This window comes from Haplochromis burtoni, unplaced genomic scaffold (genome assembly GCF_018398535.1).
Source record: "Haplochromis burtoni strain Fernald_Lab_line unplaced genomic scaffold, NCSU_Asbu1 Contig_9, whole genome shotgun sequence".
In the NCBI taxonomy this organism is placed as follows: domain Eukaryota; kingdom Metazoa; phylum Chordata; class Actinopteri; order Cichliformes; family Cichlidae; genus Haplochromis; species Haplochromis burtoni.
In genome coordinates this window covers 3,005,672-3,022,675 of record NW_024582370.1, presented here as the reverse complement: position 1 = coordinate 3,022,675, position 17,004 = coordinate 3,005,672, and the positions used below count along the sequence as shown (strand labels likewise).

At 39.8% G+C, this 17,004-nt stretch overlaps 2 protein-coding genes across 4 annotated transcripts in view; one reads left to right on the top strand and one right to left on the bottom strand.

The window, feature by feature from the left end:
• ptges3a (prostaglandin E synthase 3a (cytosolic)) overlaps nucleotides 1-2,272 on the bottom strand; it is a 3,839-nt gene extending 1,567 nt beyond the window's left edge. Inside the window, exons 1-6 of the mRNA XM_005914818.3 lie at nucleotides 2,107-2,272; nucleotides 1,170-1,283; nucleotides 1,007-1,076; nucleotides 819-917; nucleotides 173-262; nucleotides 26-82 (exon numbers count right to left, since the gene is read on the bottom strand). Of these exons, the coding sequence (XP_005914880.1) occupies nucleotides 26-82; nucleotides 173-262; nucleotides 819-917; nucleotides 1,007-1,076; nucleotides 1,170-1,283; nucleotides 2,107-2,108 (432 nt within the window). The 5' untranslated portion in view covers nucleotides 2,109-2,272. The remainder of the gene's footprint in view (nucleotides 1-25; nucleotides 83-172; nucleotides 263-818; nucleotides 918-1,006; nucleotides 1,077-1,169; nucleotides 1,284-2,106) is intronic.
• Nucleotides 2,273-9,969: 7,697 nt separating this feature from the next.
• On the top strand, nucleotides 9,970-15,097 carry dtx3 (deltex E3 ubiquitin ligase 3). Of its 3 annotated transcripts, XM_005914814.3 has the most exons (5): nucleotides 9,970-10,447; nucleotides 10,660-10,700; nucleotides 11,160-11,962; nucleotides 12,830-13,047; nucleotides 13,194-15,097. In XM_005914814.3, the coding sequence occupies exons 2-5, from the start codon at nucleotides 10,688-10,690 to the stop codon at nucleotides 13,267-13,269; spliced, it is 1,110 nt and encodes a 369-aa protein (XP_005914876.1). In that variant the 5' UTR covers nucleotides 9,970-10,447; nucleotides 10,660-10,687; the 3' UTR covers nucleotides 13,270-15,097. The 3 variants fall into 3 exon arrangements, with proteins under 3 accessions (XP_005914876.1, XP_005914877.1, XP_042083909.1); XM_005914815.3 differs by lacking the exon at nucleotides 10,660-10,700; XM_042227975.1 differs by having other exon boundaries at nucleotides 9,970-10,700.
• Nucleotides 15,098-17,004: the final 1,907 nt, after the last annotated feature.

The window sequence follows — 17,004 nt, the reverse complement described above, 5'->3', positions numbered from 1 at the left end:
TATATAAAACAAACAAATATTATACCTCCTCATCTGCTCCATCTAAATCTGGTAGATCATCCCCACCCATGCTATTCATCATCTGGAGGAAGGTGCAGGACACAAATCAACATGTCAGTTTAGCTGAACATAGTCAAACAATGAGCAGACTGTGCATGTTTGACACACTTACCTCTGAGAATTTATCAAAACTTGACAAGTCCTCATCTGAGTCATCTTCCCAGTCTTTCCAATTATTGAAATCCACACTTAGCCAGTTGCACTAAAAGCAAGTAGATTAAAATGTTTTGGTTAGCCAAAGTTTAAAATTCAGTCACTTTATAATTTTGATATTTACTTAGGTTTTTTTTTTTTTAAAAACAGAACAATGCTCGGGGTAATGTGGAAATGGTTTCAAACTGTTTGTGCAACAGAGAGCTTACTGTTTATAATACAGTCCTTCATAGCGGAGCAGATGAAACTGTGGAGTCATTTTATTTTATTTTTAAACAGTAAGTTGCAAGTTGTAAAATACTTAATAAAAGTGCAACCTGATGGAGACGAACCCCTATCTACTTCCTTTTTCTTAATTCTTTTATTGAATGAAAGATGAACAACCTGATTCTCCCAAAAATGTCATTTACTCTTAAACCTACTTCCATTTAAAAAAAAAAAAAAAAATTACATATGCATTACATGCTCCACCTTTCAACTGAAACCCTGATCTTACCTCTTTGAGGGTCAATGTAACTGACAATGTTAACAATAAGGTAATAATGTATACTATGAGATTTTGATGTGTTCTGAGTTTTTGTAAATGTTATACTGCTGAGAGTTACCTTTGCCTTGTCTTTGGTAAGTCTTGGCCATGACTTCCCAGGATCTGCTTTTCGTAAACAACACAACACAGACCTGTCAGTGCGTCTGTGTTTGGATTCCTGTATATCAGAAGGAGAAACTGGTGAAGGTTTCCTAACAATGAAACGCAGGGTCCAACCTGAACTGTCTGCACAAGTTAAAAACTTACTTTAGGGTCAATCTCCCCAAAAAGCTCCACTGTATTCTGGTGTTTGATATCATCTGTTCCACTGACACAGCTGTAAGATGAAATGAAAGACTTTTTTAAAGACACTTTTAGCAAACAGGGTTTTAACAATGTCATCATTTAATATGCTAACAATGCAAATTACCTGAAAGTGAATTTTGACTTGTCAAAGATTACTTGCACATCTTTACTGTCCTCCATGCAAAACTCTATAAAGACAGACTCTCGTCTGTCATACCACTTGGCTGCTGCAGGCTGCCTATACACCAAGAACAAAAATGAAAAATGAACATTAAGACAATCCAAAACAACCAATGCATCTCTCTGATCTCATATTTCCACTGCCTAGTGTGGGCATTATAAGATCATGGCCCACGTGTATAGGGTGCAGTACCCACACTGTGGAATTGAGAAAGGCGTAACTCATTCATTGAGATTAGCACGTAGGCCTCCCAAACGCCCTCTTTATCCGTCCTATAGTAATACTTGTTGGCCAATAAAAAGTTTACAATATCTTTTAAGCCAAACTATGCACTTGTTGAGATATATATCTATATCGGAGGTACAATTAGATTATCGCACTTGAAAGGTTTCGGGTAATACTACCATAATCCGCCATTGCTAGATGTGAACCACACTGAGGCCATTGTTTCACAGGGTTAAGAGAAGAATGTCTTGCAATCACATTTAAAGTGAAAGTGCGTGTTAGCTTATGTTAGCTTAAAGTGAATACCCCGGAGCGTGACACCATGCTTTTCCACTCTTAGCATTACCCTTGTCATGTTCGTTGACATTAGCATGCTAGCTAACGATGACTGAGCTGTTGTCAGGTCCATAAACAATGCAAGATCACGTTTAGGAGTTTGAGACAGGATTGTGCAAAAATACAGTAAATTGATGGAAAGTTGTAGCCTGTGGCGTTAACGAAGAGCTGTGCCTTTTTGTCTCGGCAACAGTGTTAAGTACGGCTGAACTGCTGAGGCTAACTCGTGTGCTAGCTCACTTAGCTAGTATGAGGTGGGTGATCCGCACTAACAAGTAGCTAGTTAGTTACCAGGTAAACACCGTAAATCAAGACTTACATATTCACTGTTTTAGCAATTTAAGCTCCCTCGAAGAACCACGGTATTCACACTGTTGTCTGGCAGTAGTGCCCGGCAAAAATGACTACTGACAACTAAACAGTTAACTCGGGTTTACAACATATGCACTGGTGTCTCTGGAAATATCGCGTGTTTTTCACGTTCTCTCGTGACGTCCGGTATTTGGAACGTGAGCACGGTGTTCGGCAGATCGAAGCCGCCGGAGATTATTCTAGAAAGAGTATACTCATGGAACCAGAGCAGTGAAAGAGCTCCACCACCTGAATAATGTCGTCCTACCTGATGGCGAGCGAGGACACTCCATACCTTTATGAGTTTTACAACTCGATGAAAGCAGGCTTCCTTGAGTTCTACAGTAATAGGATAACTGGGTCACTATGAAAACTAATTGATTGTTGTAACTGGGCGAGCTGCTCAAGGTGCAAACCAGTGCTTTCACTGTCACTTTAAACTTTACAGCAATTACTGCTTTGAGTTCACACGTCGTAGTAGTAGCTGACCATTTCTGGCACAACCATAGACTGTATATAAAAGATGGACATGGCCCATTGTTTATTTAAGGGCCATTTTACACCCTCTGTGTGGTGCTGCTGGCACTGGACAACAGAGGTGACATTTAAGTTGGTGTCACGTCTGCTGTCGGTAGCTGCCATTTCTGTAGGTCATGCGCCGTTTTTTTTTTTACATGGTACGCTGTACTGCTGTCACTGCCAACCCTCCTGATTTTTCCCGGAGAATCTGGGATTTCAGTACCCCTCCCGAAAATCTCCCGTAGCCACCATTCTCCCGATTTTCTCCTGATTTTCCACCTGGACAACAAAATTAAAAAACCATATCCCAGACTGGCCCAGCCAATTCCAGTTTCCAACAATGGCTACTACTACTGCAGCTACTTAGTTTTAATATTACTCTTATTACTCTTTCTGGGTCGCAAAATAAACTTTTAACATATTTTCTGGCGAGAATGTAGCTGTGTAAACTTCAAATATCTGAGCCGGCGAGAACAGCGAACTCCCGGCACATCGTTTTCAAACCCCTGCGGTCTTTCGCTACTCAGGTTAAACATGGTTAAGTCACTTAAATAACTTAAACATGTTATTGTTTTGCTTTTGTCAGTGTTTTAATTGTTCGTGAGTAAATCGGTTTGTCTGAGATTAAAGTTATTAGATTAGATTAGATTAGATTAAATAAAACTTTATTAATCCCTCAGGAGGGTTCCTCCGGGGCTTTTCACACAGCTGAATAAAACAGAAAACGGATTAAACAGAAGTTTTCAAAACAAAATTAAACAGAAGCCAGCATCCGGTTATATTTTAGATAGCAAGGAGCAGACGGCAGAGTTTCACTCCACCAAGAGAGCTCATGACGTAACTGTGAAGGCTAGACCAATAAATCTGATATCTGATAAATAAAGACTGTAAAATTCAAGTTTTTTGTAAATATATGTATACTCTCCCCCCCCCCAATGTCTCAAGGTTGAACAAAAACTTGAACTGCAATTTTCTTTGCTTCTGGTTTTGACTTCTTCTGCTCCTATATCAGTGCTGATGTGGAGGTATTGTCTGAGTGGCTACATGTATCATTCAGGAGAGTACTTTGGTTACCTGTGCTGTAACGGCATAAATAGAAGTGACTCTGTGATAATGTTACCGGCCATGCACGAAGCAACCAATGCACTGGGTATATTGGCGGCAGTTATTTGAGTTTTTTTTTTTTTAATTTCAAGTTATTTTCTTACAAGTTTGAGTGAGTGAGTAAAAAATAACTTGAAACTATATAGAAACTGTATAGCAGTCTAGTAAAATAAATCTCGGGTCCCTTCATATGTGACCTATAGAAGCTTGTTTGTTCAACTTAAAAACAATTGCCATGGATAAGTCAAAAATTTGGGAAAATTTTGAGTTATCTCAACATTTTGAGATAACATTAAAGTTAAACTTAGCTCTGCCAATCAAAATGTTTCTTTTTCCCTCACTGGTGTAAACAAGCTTCCATGCAGTGGATTCTCCCTCCTGCTGGTCATTACAAATAATGCAGGGTTTTAGACTGGAAAGCTTCATTCTTATTTTATATGCCTTCATCAAGCGATGATGTTCTATAGCATATAGCTGTAAATCCTTAAAGTAGAAGTGTTCTACAGGCAAAATTGACCTCTCAGTAAAAAAACTAAAACATAAAAGTGAATAAGGGAATAAAAGCTACTTCCTTATTCACAAGGTGTCACTAGGCAGCTCCACATGTTTGATTTGGTAGATTATTTTTTATGCTGGATGACCTTCCTAATGCAGCCCCCACTTAATTTCACCTGCTCGCTTCATTAAGAATGATTGTTTGAGTGCCATCAATTTGCAGCCAATTTTGGTACAGTGCGATTAACGGGACACAAACCACCTCTCAGGAGAGGTTCACTGCAAATGCTTTGCTCATGTTAGCAAACGTTGGATAGAAATGGAGTCTTCACACAAAGTACTCCTCCCGTCATGCTACAATACACACAAAAGACTCATACACAAAGTTAAAATATGAGAAAAATTTTTTTTTGAAGGAGTGAATGTAGTGACACCTATCTTACTACAAAACAGACAAGAAATGGCCGAGATACAGTGGTGGAAACCAAAGCATCTAGCTTCACAGCTTGCTCGATAGATGACTTTCTAGCATTGTCCTTGGCTATGAATCATAGTGAAGCACAGCTTTTTAGGCCCATGGGAATAGAGGGTGTCATATGCACCTGCTACTTCTGTGTTTTACTTGTAGTGGCTTTCTTTGTAAACTAAAGCACTTAAGCTCACAGAAAATCACATGAAAACTGACAGAAGGCCATCGGGGGATGTAATCAGTGGCTAGCTGATGTCACTTTGGGAGCTGCTTCAAGCAGTTGTACTTGAACAGGAGAGGAGAGAGGCAGTATAGCCAGTATGAGGCTTGGCAGCTGCCAGAAAAAACACAAATAGAACAAAAGCCAGTGGATGGAAAGAAGAGGACAACACAGTCATATGAGTGTTCACTGAGGACGGAGCCACAGATGACACTGATGATAACGGGTAGAATAACAATGCCTGCAGCTTCTGAATGCGTGGGACAGAAGCAGTGAAGTTAGGTAGTTAATATTTGAAAGGGGAGCTATGTGAATCAGACAGTAATGGTGCATTTTGCATGCCTCATGTATTCTGCTGAAGGGTATAGGTTACTGGTGACAGTACAGTCCTTCATTCACTCCAGCTTATTAAGGTGTGGTAGACTATGAACAGCTGATTCCATGGATCTAATAGGAGGCAGTGGAAGCAAAGAAGGAGGGATTGCTGTATGAAGTTTTTACTGAATGTACACTCATTTGTCAGTTTTTTTTGTATTAGGCTTTAACAAAAGTAATCTGGTTCTTAGCAGGTCCTAAAATTGGGTAAAAACATTGTCATATAAACAACAAAATATATCATATTACACTATGTCATTATTTATTTAACAAAGGTTAAGGTAGTGTGTGAAAAAGTAAGCACACTATTACTGTTTCCATAAGAATTAAAAGTGTAAGTAGCAGCTTGGTGCTGTTAATAAATGCACTTGACAAATTGATCACCTTTAAATGTGAGCGTCTCTGTAAAAGCAGAGGTTTGGGCATTTTTCTGGTGTGGAGCATTCACGTGTTTGTTTACACAATTCTAAGGATGCAAGGTGTCAGCAATGATCTTAAGCAACTGCTGCTTCCCATCAGCCTAGGAGGGGTTATAAGACCATTTTCAAACAATCTAAAGTTCATTATTCTACAGTGTGAAAGATTATTCACAAGTGGAAAACACCCAAGACAGTTGCCAATCTTCCCAGGAATGGGTGTTCCAGCACCCAAGACAGTTGCCAATCTTCCCAGGAATGGGTGTTCCAGCACCCAAGACAGTTAACAATCTTCCCAGGAAGTTCCAGCAACTTCACCTCAAAGTCATATGATGCAATGCTCAGATAAATTGCAAAAACCCCAAATGCTACTCAGACTCTATTTGCAGGTTAAATGTTCGCGACAGTACAATTAGAAAAATACGGAGGTTTGCAAAATTACACCTGAATAAACCACAAGACTTCGAGAACAATGTCTTTTGGGCCGGAGAGACCAAAGTGGAGAGGTTTGACCAAAATGGCCTAAAGCACAACGTTGGGAGAAAACCAAACATAGCATATTAGCACAAATGTCTCATACCAACTTTCAAGCATGGTTGTTGAGGTGCTTTTATTTTGCAACCACACGACCTGCACACCTTGCACTCATTAAGGCAACAATGGGGGAGTTCATGGTATACCAAAATGCAAATCTGTCCGCCTGACGGCTAAAGTCTTGCCAAAATTCAGTCATGCCTCATGCAGCTGCACTACAGAATTTCACTTGGTTGAAGTCTGGATTTTGACAGAGCCACTAAAGCATCTTGATTATCTTTTTTTTCTCTTTCCCAGCCATGTTGTAGATGTGCTGCTGTGCTTGGACTCATTGTTCTGTTGCATGACCCAATTTTGGGCAAGCTTAAACCACAAACCTCAATGAACTGAAGCAGTATTGTAAAAACGAGAGGGCATAAATTCATCTGTAACTATGCGAGAGACTGAAAAAACATCTGACAGTAAACTTCAAGTCATTTCTACCAGCCATGATCTACAAGGTACTGAGTTCATCTGTGTTTTTCACACAGTGCTTCTGCATGTTGGCATAGTTTTGTTAAATAATGGCACAGTATAATATGTCATGGATTGCTGTCTATCTGAAGTTGTATTTATCTAGTTTTGAGACCTGTAAGTGGATGATGAAATTGATGATGAAATGTAAGGGACAGGATGTACTTTATTTTGTAGATTGATAGAGTAGACACTATCAACACTTTCAATTCAATATTGCAATTTTTTTCATCTACCTAAAGCTATTTTGTGAGTTAATGATTTTTAAAGAAATGATGATCTAACAATAGTTTGTTTCTTATCTTTCTAGTTTTTCTGCCAGATAATAAGCTATAATTTGTTTTTTTGTGAGTTTTAAAGCCAGTTTCTTTCCTTTTTACAGTCCTGATCGCCTTTAATGGCCTGACAAGTATGTTGCAAAAAATGGTTGAATGTGCTTTAGATGTAATTAATGTAAAAACAAACAAACAAACAAAACAAAACGTTATTTTAAAGCTGCGCACAGTAAGCTGGTGCACATTAAATCTCTGAACAATGTAAACAGTCATTGAGGGTTTTGATTCTTCTTCTTCTGGCTGCTTCCATAATCACCGTATCTCTAGCATCTTATTGTGTCCACTCCTTCACTGCATTCATTAATCTTTTCTGTGGTCTTTGTCTTTTCCTTTTACAAGATAGCCTACCTTCCAAACACACTTCCCCTTCTCTCCTTCTTTTGTCTTGCCAACATTAGCACAGTTTTCAGTGTCATTGTTAACCAAGGCTCCAACCAATCCAGTATGGGAATCTCATTCTTGATTTGGCAATGATTTTTATGTCAGATGCCTTCCTGCCACAACCCTCTTCATTTATCCGGGCTTTGGACCAGCACTGGCTTGTGGCCCCCCATGGCTGGATTTATAGAGGGCTTTGATTACTTTTTCATAATGGTTTGGTAATTCTGCTGTAGTCTATCATTTATGTATTATTCTTCAGAGCAATAAAGTATCTGTGTCATTCTCCGAGACAATTTTCATGAAGAAAGCATTAAAATGACACGTGTAATACTAAAAACCCTTTTGAGATTTAATATTGCAGAAATAAAAGGCCAGGTGCACAAAGCTTGGAGCTGCCCCAGTCTCAGTGAATAATGACCCATTAGTCACTGTGCTCAAAGGCATGGTGTCTTCAGCAAGATATGACTATATTTTAAACATATAAATCTCATCTTGTCTTAAAAAGAAATTAAAAAGCAAAGGCAGTCACCATCGCAGTACAGTTTAAGGGCGATGGTTTTAAGAACTGTTTGCATTACTTTGCTTCATGATGCTCTGTTTCGCTGCTGTAGCAGCAGTTGGACAGTGAACAAAACAAAACCTTCCAACCTCTTTAGATGGTGGTACACCTTGGACGGGTAGCCATTATCGCAGATATTCACCTGAAGCAGTTTGTGGAAATTTAGACAAAGAAGGAAGCAGCTGACATGTTTTTTCTATTTTTTATTTTTATTAAACTTATATTAGAATTTTTGTTTCACTGAAAGCCTTTTTCGTGAACTGTGCACCATACATCAGTCTGGAGAAGGATCTTTATGCCCTTGCGTCCACTGTTGTTTTAAGTGGAAGATGAAAACTTACTTCAACTTTTAAATCAACATTTATTTGAAAATGTGAAGTATCGTATGTGTAGATCTGTAAACGTGTGTTAGTGTCTCGTGTGACTTCATTTTATTGAAAGCACACATATCATAATTCATTCATTCATTATTCATTCATACACAAACCTACATAAAGTGAAAAGAAGAAGGATAGAGACTGTGATATTGTAAAAACACTGTATTTCTTAAGCACATTGCTTGTTCCTTTTTAACAGGGGTGGGAATTAATTAATGAGAAACTGAGACTGATGCAGAGGGCTGAACCAAAATGCTAAATTCAGTTCTGCTCAATATTAATTTGATCTCTTTACAAGCTTTTTAGTGCAGACCTCCACAATAGTCCCAGTTTCTCAAGGATCGTATGTATTCCTGTCACACAGGAAAAATCTTTAAAGTCAGAAGTTTACTTGTGATCTGTTTGATGGAGTCAATGGAGCTATCTATTTCAGAAAGATAGAACGCCAAGAAACAGAACTAATATACAAATTAGCTTAAAGAAAACAAGTAAAAATTATATAGAATAAGAGAAATGTCAAAGGGCTCACTTTTATTGGTTAATAATATTGAGCTGTATTTTATAAGACATATTTAGGCTTAAAGGAAACCTTTATTATCACAGTGAATAGGAAACTGATGTTTTCTATTCCTGTTCTACGAACAGATGCTGATTGATGTCTATAGACTCAATAGCTGTTTAATTGATAAATTGGCAAGAAAGTGTTGTAATGAAAATGAACAGATGTTTAATGTGGTGTATCTCCTCAGTCATCTCTGCGAGCAGTGAGTTGCCTTATCTTTTCCTCTCTGTGAGGGCTAATAATTCCTTTAACAGGCTCCGTGTTGCTGCCTCATTAAGGACAGAGTAAATTCATGACAGGATGATGGCGGATTACTGTCATCTCCCATTAATGCAACCCTGATCTCAGATCTTGGTTAATGTTCAGAAAAATTATAAACACAGGCAAGTAAAAGAAAAACGTGTAACCTTATTATAAGCACAAGAGAAGGGATTTCTTTAATTAATGTTTTGATATTGGTAATAAAATAGCTGCTCTAATAAGCACATTATTAAATATGATCTATTTGCCATTTATTCTCGTAGATAAAAAATATAAACAAATGAAGGATGGCTCAAGAGTTTTGCATTGTTTAGTAACCACAGGATGAATAGTAAATGATGACTATGTTCCAAATAATATATTGTTACTGGTGCATATGCTTACTACATTGTTTTTCTAACCCTGTGTTAGCCCTGGCAACCTGTCCAGTGTGCATCCGAATTCTTACCTTATCCTCCCCCAAGACCCTAAACTGGATAAGATATCCAGTTAGATTAGACAGATAAGTAGACAGATATCAGTATTGTTATTTGTAGTATACAGAACATTCTAAACTGTGACATTAATAAATAAATTATCACATAGAAGCTGTCATGCTCCATGTATTCTTCTGTTATCATAAAAGCTGATAATCATGACATTACAGAATGAATCACATTATTAAACACACACACACCATTTGTCAGCCAATCACGTCAGCTTAGTGACGAGCTTCCTGGTCACATTTTCTCGTAGGTCCTAGTTTCCTTAATAATGTTTGCTGCCACGCGTTAAACAGAAAGGGCACGTTTACATTAGAAAGCTCAGACACAAGCGGGCAGAATGAAGAGGAGAAACAAATTATCTGACTTTAAAAGGCGAACACACGGCTAGTGTGCTCGGAGCCAGATAAGAAGAGCAACTACAAATGCTATTTACTCCGTGTTACGCCAAGGACGTATGAGGAAGGCAAACACAGGCGTGACTGACAAGAGGAGGCGCAGGGTTTGGGGAACGTCCGTTTTAAATCCTTCAGAGATGTGAATCATGTCTTGACTACAAAAAGATTAGCTTAACTGCAGCAGCACGTCAGATTTAACAACAACAATAACTAAGAACTACAACAACACAGGCCTCCTCCGATGGAGCTCAGTGCTCTTTAATCCAGCCAGAAACCTCCCTGACAGGCAGCGACGAGCTACGGCAAAGGGTGAGGTGTCGAAGTGATCGAGGTGGAGGGGTTGGTGTGGTGGAGACACTTAGGCTAGCTAAATGTTCAAGCTAAATGTGTGCGAGGCTAAGCTAATGTTGCGATATCGCTGCCGCCGCGGTGGAGAATGCCTCAGTGTAAATATCGGCGAGCAGCTGTGATTACGTTTATTCCAGTGCTTCAGTCTCTTCCTCTCTTTCTCTGTTCAACAGGACGCTTTATTCGCGATTGAAGGAATTTATGGGATCACAAGGTAACCCTTTCACCACAAAACAAGTGTCACTCTCAAGTGTTTTTGTTGCGTGTGGCCCCCGCTGTCAGTGGGCTTCCCCCCCCCCTCATGTTGTCGCGCGTGTGACGGGATTAAGTTTCCCTTGTTTACAGTCTGAATTTGGGAACAGCTGATACGTCTTCAGCAGTGCCGCGACGCTGTTATGTTTCTTTCTGAATCCGCTGCAAATAGACGTAGATTAATTTCTCATGCACAGATACACTGCAGGCAAAACACAGCGAGTGCTATGGTGGTTTTATGTGCGTGTGCCTGAGCGCCTAAATTATATAGAAAAGCACAAAACAGCACAGGTGAAAAGACTCCTGCGGCCATGTCTCATTAAAAGATGAATGCTTATGAAAAAGCGTGGTGCAACACTTTTTGTTTGAACTTGCTTCTGCTGCTCAAACACTGATGACTTTCATGTGCCTCTCTGTGCAGTTTCCTCTGATGAGATGAGTGTGAGTGCTGGCCAGGGCAGTGATGAGGTGCTGGTTTCACAGGCAGTGTGGGATTACCTGACTGCAGCTGGGCGGCCCTGGCTCATTGACTTCCAGCACAAGCAGGGGATGAGTGCTGGTATCATTAGGCGAGGAGAGAGGGGGGGCTGCTGTGCTGTTCGGCTGCAGCCGGTGGAAGGCTCGAGGAGCGTCGGGGCTGGTGTGATGGATGGACCCATCTCCAGCGAGACGCGAAAAGCTTTCATTGACTTATGCCGTTGTGCCCGGAAAGAAATGAGCAAACAGGAGGGGGGATCCAAGAGGAAGAGGGCTCTGCTGCCCTGTGTGGGAGTCCTGGAGCAGAACGGAGAGGGGAGCCTGCTCCAGCCTCCACCTCCCCAGCCTCGGCGCTCCCAGAGACAGCAGCAGAGGTTAAAGAAGCCTGTTGACGAGGAGGCGTGCGTCATGCTCCACGAGGCTGCCCAGAGGAAAGATGTGGACTCCAGCATGGCTTCCCACGGTGAAACCGAGGACAGTAATACTTGCTCGATCTGCATGGGGGACATAGTGGAGAAGACTACCCTGGAAAAATGTGGCCATTCTTTCTGTCGCTGTTGCCTGGATCAAGCCTTTAAAGTGAAGAAAGCGTGTCCCGTCTGTCGGCTGGTGTATGGGCAGCTGATTGGGAATCAGCCTGCCAATGGCTCGATGATTGTAGAGCGAGATCCTGATCTGGAGCTTCCTGGCCATGAAGGCTATGGGTGTATCTGCATCATCTACAGCTTCCCTCCTGGCTTACAGTCGGTGAGTAGATGCGGACAGTAGATGCAACTCAGGGGAAAAAGTTTTAGTAATCATTTGTGTGTGTGTGTAAAGAAATTTGTTGGACTTATAATTCAGATTGTTAAACATTGTTAATCATTAGAATTCCCGTGAATAATTAAGAATAGGAGTGTATTTATGTAAGAGAGTCTTACTTTGGCATAAAATAAACCATATTGCACATATGATGACAGTCTCTCTCCTCAGTTTGACCGCGTATATTTACTCTTTCTGTCATGACTGATGTCTCGCTGTTTGACTTTAATGACCTTTAATGTAGCCACAAATTTACAGTTTCCAGAGGGAAGTTCATTAACCTTAAAAGGTTATTCTAAGGATGCAGGATAATCTACATAATAAGGGTCATAATCTCTCCAAAGCCTGTCACGCTAGATTGCATTCAGCTTTTCTGTGTCTTACTGTGTAAACGTCAAACTTGAGCTGAGAAAACATCTGTTGACAACGAAAGTTGGTTTCCACACAGTAGGAAATTTAAACAAGTGTCAATGTTGGAATTCCCCTGAAAAAATAAACTGCACTTTTGTGGGGTTTACCTTCCCAGGAAACAGATGCCAAGTAGAAGGGGTAGAATGTGCCACAGGTGCCTTATCTCTTATCAAATTAAGGTTTAAGATTGTCTTTATTGTTTCCTAAAATCTCTCCTGGATTGAAGAAACTGTCAAAATTACAAAGTAGCTGTAATAGATTATATAAAAACACATTCCTGCTGTGTGAAATATGGCTAAAAATACAAGACCTGGATGTGTAGCAGTGCCCCAGAACTGAGGCATTTGATTGTTTAAAGCCATTTATGCGTTTATAAGCTCATCACACTTTAACTCTTAATAGCCAGAACATCCCAACCCGGGTGTGCGGTACCCAGGAACAGACCGTGTGGCCTACCTCCCTGACAGCCCTGAGGGGAACCGTGTGCTGGGCCTGCTGCGCCGGGCCTTTGAACAGCGCCTTATCTTCACCATCGGTACCTCCATGACTACGGGCATGCAAAATGTCATCACCTGGAATGACATTCACCACAAGACCTCAATATGGGGCGGGCCACGCTGGTATGTACTCACTTTCAGCTGGAGGTGAACAGTTAGTGACGCATCTCATCCATGTTCTTGACAGAGATGTGCTGTCAGTTGTTGCCACTATTACTTGAGCTTGAACTCATACTGGCGCAGTGATGGCTTTTTATTCCTTCTTACAGTTTCGGCTATCCTGACCCCACGTACTTGGTGCGAGTGACAGAGGAGCTCAGAGAGAAGGGCATCACAGCGGACTGATGGCAGGAAAGCGACAGGCTCTTCCAGGATTTTGTAGGACTTTCTGATTGTCCTTGCGGTGGACATGACTCAGCTCCAGGTTTTGCTCTTGAGACTGCCCGTCTCTTAAAAGATGACTGAAGACAAAGACCTCAGCAAACAGGAGTCTAATGCTGCAGCAGAGCCCATATCATTCCACTAGTTCACTTCCTCAGTTTGCTCATTTTCAGTTTATCCCAGTGCTACACGTGGAAGAAAATACTCGGGAGTGCAGTGCATCCTTGTATTACAGCTTCCACTGTTGGCAGCAGGGACTGATATGTGACGCACATATTTAAGAGCATTGTGATTTGTTGGAATTCATGGTACTTAATATTGTTTAGGAAATCTTAAGTTTAATGTTAACGTTTATGTTATATTAATGTGTATTTCTTCTCTGGGGATCATCTTATTTCTTATATAAGCAGACATATTTTGTTGAATTGCCCCCCCTCCCCCCCAGAAATGTTTGTTGAGTTGTTACTAATTCCACGTTATAAGGACAGTACATGGCTCATGTCGCAAGGATAGCACTGCTTCTATAAACTGAATTAATTTTCTGAAGATGTTGCAATCTAAAGCACTCACAGGCACTTTGGTAAGGAAGTATGTTTTTCACTTAAGTAGAAATAACGGTTTTTGCTTCCTCTTTTGAGAGTGCTCGGGGCAAACCCCTACAAAGTGGCTACAAGGTGATGTCAATTGCTTCATTCGTGTGTCTTCTTCACCCTTCATTCATTTTCGCTTTAACAGGAAGAATGTTAAATGATGTCTCATAGCAGCACCTTTTTAACTTGCATTTGGACTTCCCACTGGGTTTTTCCCATTGGTCACGCTGGTTATTTCAAGATGTCTCCCAAGTGTTGAACCCATTACATCAGTTGTAAGTAATGTGCTACTCTGATTACCAGATTTATGACGATGTCAGATATTAAGGGCATATAGACCAGTTAAACCAAATCGTAGGCACAAAAGCTCTTTAAATATCCATGCCTCTGTTCCTGTCAAACTGGGAGGTTTGCCTGCTAATCTTCTCATTTAAAATGAGGTAACTGTTTTCAATTAATTTATCTAAATAAGTACTCTAAAATACACGGTGGAGAGAGAGAAAAAAGAAATTGTGCGAGAACAATAATTCTAATTTAGGCTGGGATATTGATCTCATTTTGTTGTGCCTTTCTTACATTGATTTTTTGATTTAAAAAAAAAAAAAATCAAGCATGATGTTCCTGATGGATAGTACATAGGTTTGTGCTTATTTTGATGTTAGTTAATAGGCAAGCGGCATTATGTTTGTAGCTATACTATCTGGCTTTCAGTGCAAATGCTACACAGCTCATGAAGATATGTATACTAACGCTAATAATGTTATTAGCTTCACCATAAACATTCTTGTACTCCAAATGCTGGAAAACCCCTCAGAACCGATCAGTCTATATGTGTGAAAGTGATTTGCTAAGTGCAGTAACTTGCTTGGCTAGCGGCCACTTTAGTTAATTTAGGTCAGATCCGTTCATCAGATACTTTCATTTTGTTGTCATTCCCTTTATTTTAGTTAAGGGACCAACTGAGATATTTTTGGGACACAGGATTGTAGTTTACTAAAGCTACTGTGCAAACATTTCTATGCATTACACAACTAAGGAGGAGCCCGAGGAGAGGCGATAAGTGTGAGAAGTGACATGTATTACACATTGATTGTGAAGGAAACGTTTGAGTTATGCTTTTCTAATTGTGTTGACTCTTGTACTTTGTTCAAAATAATGTGCTTTACATTTTAATACTTGAATAAAGAGTTATGTTTGGATATTCACTGTCGACCCTAAATAAAAAAAGATGCGTCATAGGCAACTTGATCTCAAGCTAGTGATGATTTGTTAGGTACGAGTCCAGATTACTGCCTCTAATCATGCTTGTTATAGAAATTTTTTACAACCCCTGGATACCAAACTTCTATCCTCTTTATACCATCTAATGCTTTAATAGTGGCACTGCTTTAAAAACACTTCTACAACTTGATTGGCTATTTTTTCAGTTGCGGTTGTTTGAATATTGAACTTCACTGTAGTGAAGTTGAACATGTACACAGTCCTCACTGAAAAACACTTGTAGGTATCCTATAATTTCACAAATAAGAACCGCAGTTTACAAGAGGATAAGCACAATGGTTATACCAGTATTATCAACTTGTAAAAGGAATAATTACATAGTGGATCCCCACTGGTAGCTGTATGCATTTTAACTTTATGGCTCAGCAGTCATTCAACAACTTAGTGTTTGGCTGAATGAGTAATCAGAGTTCACCACCTGTTTGAGTGCATTTTGAATCTTTTTTCTGCAGAACATGAATTGCTTTTGGAAAAAGCTGAATTGCAACCTGTCTTTCAGTTATGAAACAGTCAGATGCTAAAGTTGTAAATTCAAACTAATTCTTACAAATACTGTATAATAACTTTGTAACTAAGTACCCGCGGTCTTTACAGACACGCTTTAACTCTAGTAGTTATACAAAGGCACTTGCTACTGGGGTGTGTGCATTGCAGCAGTGTTTAGATGGGTAGACCCAAAGACTTGTAAGTAAAGCACTGCATTGTAATGTGACCAAAGCTGACTTCCTGTTTAGTGGTTTTCTAATATTATTGTGGATAATTGGGGTATATTGATGCAGGCCTATACATTATTTGTATTTTTATTTTACAAGCTTTACCATGTAACCAGATGTCTGTGAGGTTGCATGACAGGACCCCAGACAGCCCACTTAGATGCACTCAACATTGCAATACAATACTTATTTTCAGAACACCATGCTTTTGCTTGTGACCCCCCCAATCTTATATCATAGATCAAAACACAATTGTGATTGATAGGTATATATTCATCTTTCAGTGGACTTAAGTAATTAGAGCAGGGATATACGCTTAATATATCCAAATTGGATCAGTGTAGCCCAAACTGTCTCTGAGTAACTGAGATAAGTGGAAAAACATGTCTCAACTGTCCCCACTCATCTTTTATAAATTTTTATTTTCTTTTTTTTAACTGAAAGGTGAGCCATGGTATGTCAGAATAGGACTGGGCTAGAGTAAAAGGCAGTCTACAGTATTGCCTCTTCAAAATAGAACAGAGAGCAGTTGTATATTATCATGCTAATCTTATACAGTAAAGTTCATCACTGCGATAATATTCTATTAAAAATGTGCCTTTTGGTGTCAATGTCAGTGAAAGTGATAAATTATGATTAGGTTCTTTAGCACAGGGTCCCGAGTTTGCATCACTTCCTAGTACATGGCCGTGCATCATCCAATTGAGACGAAGCACACGCACTTTCGTCATTCGTCCTCATTTCTACGTCACAAATCTATCTGCGTTCATACGGGAGAAAATGGAAAATTCATTGAACAACCAGCAGCTTGTTCTTAAAATAATTATTTATTAACTTATTATTAATTTTTTTTTAAACAGCCATTTGCATGGAAAAAATTCAGGGGGAGAGAGGACTTCTCTCCCATCAGTGTGCACTATGGGATCCAGGCGGAAGTAACTCCTAGCATTATTATTTTATACTGGTCGGAAAGCTCGTATCCCAGGTCCCCAGACTGTCACATTTCATTTGCATGCGTAGTGTCTGCCTTTTACATGTGTTCAATAGCGTGTGTCAGTGTGCGACATACGCTGCATGTTAAATATACGTCCACTAGAGGTCAGTGTTGCCTCTCT